We start from the raw sequence: 9,516 nt of genomic DNA, 5'->3' as shown, positions 1-9,516 counted from the left end.
CTTGCCAAAAAAAACAATACGTTAAAATGGCAAAAATGTTGGCAAGTCAACATTTGCCGAAAAAAATTCTTCACTTAAAACACAAACTCTCCAATATCGCATCAGCTTATTTTTTTGTTTGGTGTTCTTCATAACTTAAACCAGCAAATGATCACAATTTGCTTATTGTACAATTTACAATACCTAATGGTTCTCTATATCTTGACCATACAACAGGTACAACTGTCTTATTATAGAACAATCGAGTGGTTTACTTTTCACATACAGAATCACATAGAGTTCGGCTATACTGTAATTAAGCGGATGGCCTGGCTGTCATTAAACGACTGATTGTGACAATACGAGCACAACTATACGGCAAGCCAAACGACGTCGAAGTCATAAAATTAACTTCTTTCACAAGAAAAGCTAATCGTCACAAAACAAATCGCTCGCTTTTCTTCATTTTCCTGAGCTTTCACGCAAGAGTTCACTCAAGCGAAGGAAGAACTGCGAAAATTGTAAACACAAACGTACACACTTTTGTCGTTACACGGTGATTGAAACAAATTTCACAATTACGACTAGCAAAAACTTTGTTCTTTATTGAGTGAGGTTTTTGGATTAACTGACAACAAAAACATTTTTACGCAGTGCAAAAACAAATTGATCAATAAAAAAGCGTTTCAAAACTTCGAGTTGCCAAATGGAGAACACAAGTATTGTGGATGCAACGCAGTCGTTACGATAGAAATCCCTTAGTTTTGAAGCGAACAATGGTATTCGTTGGAGAAAAAACTGGTTTACAAAATGGGGGCCGCGGCCAAAAAAGTTTGGGAAACCCTGCACAGCTTCTTATGTTGACGTGGGTATAAATCTGCAACAAATATCGGTTTTGTGCGTGTTAACTTTATGGAAGATAAAGATAAGAACATTGAGAAAGGCACTTAGTCAAGGAATCGCAGTAATAATGAAATGTGACCAGAGTGAATGGAATCGCCATCTTTTGAGATGAATAATAGTTGCAGCCTAGACTTCTGAGCGATCAGTAATTATTTGTTTTCTTTTTCAACAAAGCAAGTTTATTTTGCTTTTTTAGGATCTTTTATTTAGTACAACTTGACATGTTTGCATTAGAATGAAATTGTTGATTACTATTGCTTCAGTCTGACGTAAATTTCCGATCTACATGTTCTAAGCCTATTCTACACCAATTTAAAAAAAATCCTATGCCCCGGAACATTATTAAATTGGCACTTGTATGCAGCGCCGAAAATACGCGATCGCTGGGATTCACACAGCGTGACCGCAGTCAAACCCATTTCGTTGCGATATACTTTATAGGTGTTCAAAAAACGCTATTGTAATGTGATCTAGATGTTCTAAGCCTATTCTACACCAATTTTTAAAAAATTCTGTGTCCCGGAACATTATTAAATTGGTACTTGTATGCAGCGCCGCAAATGCTCACTGCCTACTGTTTCAGTCAAAGCCTTTGACGAACAATGCGCATGCATGCTGGGATTCACACAGCGTGACCGCAGTCAAACCCATTTCGTTGCGATATACTTTATAGGTGTTCAAAAAACGCTATTGTAATGTGATCTACATGTTCTGAGCCTATTCTACACCAATTTTGAAAAAATCGTATGGCCCGGAACATTATTAAATTGGCACTTGTATGCAGCGCCGAAAATACGCGATCGCTGGGATTCACACAGCGTGACCGCAGTCAAACCCATTTCGTTGCGATATACTTTATAGGTGTTCAAAAAACGCTATTGTAATGTGATCTACATGTTCTGAGCCTATTGTACACCAATTTTAAAAAAATCCTATGGCCCGGAACATTATTAAATTGGCACTTGTATGCAGCGCCGAAAATACGCGAATACTGGGATTCACACAGCGTGACCGCAGTCAAACCCATTTCGTTGCGATATACTTTATAGGTGTTCAAAAAACGCTATTGTAATGTGATCTAGATGTTCTAAGCCTATTCTACACCAATTTTGAAAAAATCGTATGGCCCGGAACATTATTAAATTGGCACTTGTATGCAGCGCCGAAAATACGCGATCGCTGGGATTCACACAGCGACACCGCAGTCAAACCCATTTCGTTGCTATATACTTTATAGGTGTTCAAAAATTGCAATTTTAAAGTGTAGATATTGTTTTGCAAATATTGGACACCTTGCTGATTGAAATGTTTGTTATTTCAACTCATTTTTGTTTTTTTCGTGAGTTAATGCTTATTTTGTGTGAACACAATTGTTTGAAGCCGTGTTCATTCATGCGTGAAATAATTTCGGTTTTAACCAAATTCCATTTCGCCGAAATGACGGTGGTGACGCATCGATGTACACCCACCTCTTACCAACAATGGCAGCTGCATCGAATTACATTTTGGGGAAAATTCCTCAAACTTTTCCTTTGTCATAGGTTACAATACACTCGACTGTTGTTGGCGCTATGGTCCGAGGACACTTATCCCGTTTGTGGTTAATAACAGAACAAGAACTTAATTGTCAGGTGTTTTCGTGTTTAATCTAATTTGGAAAGATGTTATTGATATTTTAGTGTGTTCTAGCACATTTTTTGTAAGTTTACCAAAGAAATCATGGTGACTGTCGCAATAATCACAGTTTTTTTCGTTCTGACGGGCAAAGCCTTAAGTCAAGATGCAGCAATTGTCGATCAAAGCGCACTTGCAAGCAAGGTTGTGAATTTGGTCGAGGATTCGCTCAAACACGGCAATATGCAGGTTGCTAAATCGTAGATTAAACTATAGTAATCACTTTGTCGGTTACACTATAGTGGGCTAATTTAATTAGGCTGCTTTGATGCAAATTACCCCAGTGTTTATTTACAGAACAATATGTTTTTACAGAATCATTTGGATTCTCTCTCCTACTCAAGCCAATCTCTGCCAGGGGTGTCTCTGCTACAGGAGGTGTTGTATATAATATGTAAAGTCCTTTGTAGTATCGTGTCAATCTAATACATTCCCTTCATAAAAAATACGCGAGAAGCACTTGTCTTCACGTATCTATCTGCTTTTGCCCTAGAGCGGTACAACATGCTTGTTTAATACTCAAGAAATAAGTTTAAATATAGGAATTCTCCTGTTACAAACACACGCAGTACAAATTCAATCCTTTTAGAACAATACAGACTTCAATAGATTCGGTTCCATAGAAACTTCGAAAATAAATAAACAACTTTGTAGCTTAGCAGCATATTCAGTGCCAAATTTCAAAGTCGAATTTCTATTGTCACGGAGCTGCGGAGCACAGTGGAGTCAGCTTACTCTGGAACTACTTATTACCGCCAATGCTGTAATTTATTGTCGAGCGAACTGTTACAAGACTCTAGGTTCAAGCAACCGGTATGAATTCTTTTGTTTCTTCCCGAATATTTGCTATGCTGCAAATGTTTTTGCAACTATCACAATGCAGGTGTCCACCACATCTGTTTGCGAGCGAGTGTCTTCAAATGCACAAAGCAACGCAATTAAACTACAGTCCACATTTTTGTCAAAATGTATGGAAAACTTGCAAAACGCCCCAGCTCTAAAATGGCAATACTTCGGCAGCGAGCAAGGAATCACGACCCTTTTTCCCGCAGCTATTGCCAGCGATTGTGGATCATACGACAACAGATTTAGGTGTCTACCTCTTGTATCAATAATACCTACAGCTTAGGTCGGCTACCTTTGGAAGGAGTCAATTACATCTCAGGCACTAAACTGCAAACCTGAGCCACAGTCTAATTTGGTAGGGGTTATTTTGACCCACACGAAACAAAATAACTGTTTTCAGTAAAGACAAGTGGTTAAAAATGTCTAAATTGTGTTATGTTTATTTACATTCTTTTTATTTTACTTCATGAGCAGGAAGCCATATCAGGATAAATGCGGCCCTGGAACCATATGGTTTGCCGACCTCTCACCTGTCAGCGACGTTACCGTTTTTAATAACTTCGTAGGCAGTAATGATGACGAATATCCTGTTCTTTCTTTCCAGGCCCTGGTACGTCAAGGGCAACGTGCCTAAACCAAAAGAGGTTGTGATTGTTGTTGACACGAGCGGTTCGATGAGTCAGACCGACAGCAATGGAGTGACATACATATCTCTGGCCAGGGACGCTGCAAAGACAGTGATGAACACGCTTAACCCCAGTGACCAGGTTAAACAAAAAGTTGTGTTTGTTGCAATGCCAAAGTAATAACTTTCTGCTAAACAATTTCAGTTTGCTGTGGTAACGTTCTCATCCACTCCAGATGTATATTCGTCGAGTGTTCCAAATGGCGGCTGCTATGCGTCCAATTTAGCCTTGGCAACCCCACAAAACTTGGCCAGAGTTGAAGCATTTCTTGATAACATAAGTGCTTCGGGTACATGTAGAATTTATTTGTAGTTTTAAGCAGATAGAGTAATAGTAATATACCAATATACTGTTTTTATCAGATTTTTCTATCATTACAATAAACCTGCATGACGTGTTTTAATTCCTAAAAAACAAAAATGCAACATATTTATTTACAGGTGCCACAAATTATGGCTTGGCCTTGGAAAGAGCTTTTGGTTATTTTGCCGGCAATGGTTCTTCGGAAAAAGGTACAACATTTTATACCTGATGAAGCGAGATGTACTCGCGATAGCTTGTGTATTTTCGTAAATGATGACTGATAAATTTGAACATTTAATGAACAAGTGAGTGCTAAATATCAAAGAAATTAAATCATGCTTTATTTTTAGATCGAGTAATTTTGTTTATGTCTGATGGAGAGCCAACTGACAGCAGTTCTAGTATTTTGTCTACCTTGAGCAATGAAAATAGCGCTGTCGGAAATTCAGTGGTACTTCTCACCTACGGAATGGGTGGATCTGTTGGTAAGTTTTTTTCAACTCAACCGACTCACAGTGGCATCTGCACAGTTTTGTTGGAAAGCTGAAACCAACTTTATGACGTGCAACAATTTGTAAGATTTAATTCGTCGGAATTATTTTATAGTGATCACTATAATACAACAGTTTTACATATTTGTGGTAATCTTTTCTGCACAGAATTCACAGTGTTGCAGGAAATGGCCGCAGCCACCAGCGTTACAGTTGGGACTGAGACAAAAGTGAGCACTTGATTTTTGAAAGTAAACGTGTGTCCATATGACAAAATTGTCAAAATTACAGGTGGGAATTTTTACACAAATCACAACACCCTCCAACCTTCGAAACGAAATGGCTTCTTACTATAACTTTTTCTCAGTGAGTGATCTTGTGATCAACGATCCGATTTGGACAGTTCCGTATTTGGACGCTTTTGGATTAGGTATGGCAAATGCTACATACTGTGATCAACCAAACTAGTATAAATTTATTTTTGAACTTATTGTTATTAGGTTTGATGATAACAGCAAGTTTACCGGTTTACGTCAGCAACAGGCTTGTAGGTGTGGTGGGAGTAGATCTAACTATAGAGGAACTACTCGCCGACTCGAGTTTTTTTAAACCGACGGAGACTTCTTACTCGTTTGTGATAAATGAAGAAGGTTACATGCACTTTGTTAACTTTATTATTCATTGCCTTTTATTGCAACTGAGTTCGAATTTAGGTCTTGTCATCAATCATCCAAATTTGCCATACGTTAATGATAGCGAACCACTATTCGTGGAAGCGACATCCTTTGAGAGAGATGACGAGTTCTTATCTATTTTTGAATCTATGAAAAGGTAAAACGATGTAACAAGATTAAAGAAGTAATTTACACAGTGTATATTGTGACTGCCGTATTTTGTCTAAAACAGTCACTGTGTTTAACAGTATATTCACTGTCTTGGCGGCGAAAACTAATCAACTATAAGTATCTCAAACAACATGTACTATCATCAAGGATATATTGATCGACTTGAGAGCACAGATACATGTGTACATGCAAATGCGTACATGCGTTTTCTATAAGAAACAGAAAAAGAGTTACCAACTAAAACACACTGAAGTAATGAGACGCCATTGCAAACACTCACCGAATACTTGTGACTTTAAGAAACTTCACCGCGTGTTATAAATTGTTCGGTTAATTTAACTCCTAATTCCTTTAATTCAAATAGAAAATAATAAGGATTGTTGCTACTTGAAACAGATACAAATTGTTACTAGTTTGACACATACGAGGGGCCAAACGGATCGTTTAAATGTCGTGTTAACACGTGCAAGATTTCTATTGGCAAAAATATTAAATAAACGTTAAGGGGCAACTTTTCGCTGTTACATATATATATAAACATATATATGGGTTTAAATTGAAAACAAACAAACAAATTTCAACGCTTATCCGCAGCGGCGGTTCCGGCAACAAGAGCTTTGTTTCAACGAAAGTTTTGCCTCAGGGCGACAGTACAATGTACGGGGTCAGAGAAGTGAGTGTTCGGTCAACTTACTACTGGCAACAGGTAGGGGATGCAAGTTTTTTTGGAGTAATGTACAGAATGAAATACGTCTGTGTTTTAGATTTCCGGGACAAACTTTTCCTTGTGTTTGGTTCTCACTGAAGAGGATTCACAATCTGTATTGCAAACTCAAGGATCAGTTCCCACAAACAGTTTCCTATACCACCGTCTTGATCTTGTCCCGCCTCAAACAGCTTGTCAACATGCGGAAAACTATTGCTCGCAAGGCAAGATTTTTTCTTGTTTGCCACTCTAAAAAACGTAACCATTGTGTTCACGTTTTGTTCTTTATTTGCATCTGTTTAGATAAAAGTTCAATTGCACTTGCTGCCAGATCATTTGAAGACCCAGAACTTTATTTATCGAAAGATGAAATGGCATCCGATGTTCGCGCCATTTCTGACTACATGGAGGGACAAAGCTCCAATAACGTTAACATCAAAGTAAGCTATGTTGATTGTTAACGTGAAAATCAGCGTTTTCAATATTGTTTCCAAACATGCCCTTTCTAGCCTGGAGTGAAAGATATGGTTGTGGCTACACTGAAAGCTGATGAACTTTGGATCTCATCGACAAACACGGAACTAAATAAACAAGTATTTTGGAGATATGTCGGAACATCTGATGGGATTTTTCGTAATTTTCCGGGAACCCAGATGCCGAGCAATTATGACCCAGTAGTACGCGGATGGTCAGTGCTTCTAAGCTTAAAATTGTTCTGGTTTTGTTGAGTAGAATTTTTGTTTCAATAGGTATGAGCACGCCCAAGCCAATCGAGACAAATACGTCATTACTCCGCCGTACAGTGACGCTGCAAGTGGAATTGGCATAATTACTTTAACTAAAGCTCTCTATGAGGGAAAGTAAGTGTTTAGTTCCGTACGGTGATAAATGCATATGATTAACTACAAGTTAAATGATAATATAGACAAGGAGGCAATCACGATCCTCAAACAGATGTACTGGTTGGTGCGATGGGAGTGGATATCGTGACGTCATACTTTCACGTCATCCTGCAGGACACTTACACACAGTGCAAAGATGGAACACATAGGTTCACAAAGATTTGTTTTTGAATACCTTTTGTTATGTGTGAAGTCGTATCTTTGTGGCTGTATCCTGGTGTCCTGGTGGTTATAATGACAATATACTACTCAGATAATAAATTTTAGATGTTTGGTACTCGACCAAGGAGGATTTGTTATCATCGCTCAACAATTTGTGGACGACCCGTCACAATCGTTCAACAAACACGTTGCAGAACTCGAACCTACAGTTGCGAGCAGCTTAATGTCCAGCAACGTCCTGCAAAGAAAAAAGTGTTCTAACATCAAAAACGGGCTCGTGCAGAATACTTACTTGGTTAGCATACGCAACCAAAAAATAACGATAGGCGACATTAGTTTTACAGTGATAAAATGCTGCAACCATGTTGAGGTGAAACAATATGCATTCGATTTTGTTTTTTCAGATTTCCGAAAACCAGGGACTCTTTGCGGGAGTAACCTTTGGATCGCCATGCCACAAGTTTCAGTTAGTTCCAATCAGGGAAACAAACGCCTTTCTTGTTATAATCGAGCAGGCATCGGCTACCTGCGCATCCTCACGTTCAACCTGTCTTTGCGGATCTAGTGGAGTTGTAAGTAAAGTTTTTTAACAAAATTCAAGAAATCTCGTTCGTATAAAAGCTTATCAGAAAAATATCAGTTTCATTGTTTTGCAGTCTTCAACATGCGCCAGTGCAGCTTACCCATGTACCTGCCCATGTACCTCCTACAACTTCGATTACCACCCATGTTTCAACAACTACTCATTTACAAGGTAAGGTTATAAATTGACAACGCAGTGCTTGTTAACTTTAGTGTCGTAACCGATACACGTGTGCTTAATTATTCTTAGTTTTTTGATACAGGGGTGCTTATTTGTTCAAAAAATGCGTTTTGGGTTATATGGTGTGGTACTAAACGTCTTCTAATCAACTACCTTCACAAAACAAATTAGTAATATCCTCAAAATATTTCAGTTCCTGTCTACAGTAACCCTGGTTATTTGCTATGTAATAACTATGTTAACAGTACGAGTCCGCAGCCGTGCACGCCAGAAACTCCGGATTTGACGCAAGTTGGAACGCCGCCCGTCGACCTCTCTTCTCTTCCTGTCTGTTACGAAATTGACTTTAACGTTCCAACAGGTTAATGCATATCCTACTATGTTTCACAGTACTCAAAAATGATGTTAGGGTGTGCATTAAAACTTATATACACAGGAATAATAGATAGCTTGTCAGATATTATGAAATTAAAAATTTCTTCTCTGTTTGCGGTAAAACTTTCGATGTTGGCAGATTTGATATTACTACCATCAATCTTTACAACTACAGGTTCAAACGTTGGGCTAATAGTTGGATGTGTCATCGGATGCATTGGAATTATTGTGTTATCCTTTGTGGTGGTTAAATGTTTAAAGAGCAATCAAAAATCGGCACCGACGCAAACCACAACAGTAAGAACTGTTTGTCTTTTAAGTTTAATTGTACTTTCATACATTCTAGTTACAAATTTGTTGTGATCCAATGAATGTATTTAATATATGTTCTTTAGCGCTATATTTTTGAAATTTTGACTGAACTAAAACTATGTAATTAATAGTTAAGCAATCAATGGTTGTACATTACTTTTCATCAAATTTATCTTCTTCCACTCAGTCCGCACCTCCACCACCACCACCACCAGTTCAACCACAACAACAGACGTCGCCGTCAAGTGTACAGTACGGATATAGTGTTAATGCAGCTTACCAACATGATACCCACATCTATGCGACTCCGCCACCTGCTTACAGCATTTCAATATAATGTCGTATAACCTGTACAGAAACTAACATATATCAAATTGTTGCACATAAATTACTTTTTTATGCCATTTAAAATATCTGGTGAAAATTGTGTTGTTACCCAACTGTGAATACATGGTCATATAAATTTGTGTTAGGTCACCTTCAAATGACTTTTATCAGATTTGTAAGTTGAGGAATAGGATAAGTCCTACATTTGGCAAAAACATTTTCGTGCGCGAGATGGCGCTGTT

General features: G+C 38.2%; 1 protein-coding gene across 1 annotated transcript; it reads left to right on the top strand.

Moving 5' to 3' along the window:
- Window positions 1-2,565: 2,565 nt before the first annotated feature.
- LOC145897630 (VWFA and cache domain-containing protein 1-like) lies at window positions 2,566-9,409 on the top strand. The gene is made up of 24 exons (XM_082986007.1): window positions 2,566-2,745; window positions 2,872-2,934; window positions 3,211-3,369; window positions 3,440-3,648; window positions 4,007-4,169; window positions 4,233-4,377; window positions 4,529-4,600; window positions 4,742-4,876; window positions 5,051-5,112; window positions 5,174-5,312; window positions 5,383-5,532; window positions 5,596-5,713; window positions 6,322-6,433; window positions 6,492-6,657; window positions 6,737-6,873; window positions 6,943-7,121; window positions 7,183-7,293; window positions 7,359-7,484; window positions 7,603-7,792; window positions 7,902-8,069; window positions 8,154-8,251; window positions 8,506-8,621; window positions 8,811-8,932; window positions 9,135-9,409. Exons 1-24 carry the CDS (start codon window positions 2,602-2,604, stop codon window positions 9,282-9,284), a joined length of 3,234 nt encoding a protein of 1,077 aa, XP_082842133.1. The 5' UTR covers window positions 2,566-2,601; the 3' UTR covers window positions 9,285-9,409.
- Window positions 9,410-9,516: the final 107 nt, after the last annotated feature.

This window comes from Ascidia mentula, chromosome 4 (assembly GCF_947561715.1).
Source record: "Ascidia mentula chromosome 4, kaAscMent1.1, whole genome shotgun sequence".
Lineage (NCBI taxonomy): Eukaryota > Metazoa > Chordata > Ascidiacea > Phlebobranchia > Ascidiidae > Ascidia > Ascidia mentula.
The sequence above is the reverse complement of the archived record's forward strand: the minus strand, read 5'-3'. Positions and strand labels throughout refer to the sequence as shown.

Coding starts and splice junctions, on each gene's coding strand:
- LOC145897630 (XM_082986007.1), top strand. CDS start 2,602: ATGGTGACTGTCGCAATAATCACAGTTTTTTTCGTTCTGACGGGCAAA. Junction 6,874..6,942: donor CCAATAACGTTAACATCAAA/GTAAGCTATGTT, acceptor TGCCCTTTCTAG/CCTGGAGTGAAAGATATGGT. Junction 8,070..8,153: donor TTTGCGGATCTAGTGGAGTT/GTAAGTAAAGTT, acceptor ATTGTTTTGCAG/TCTTCAACATGCGCCAGTGC.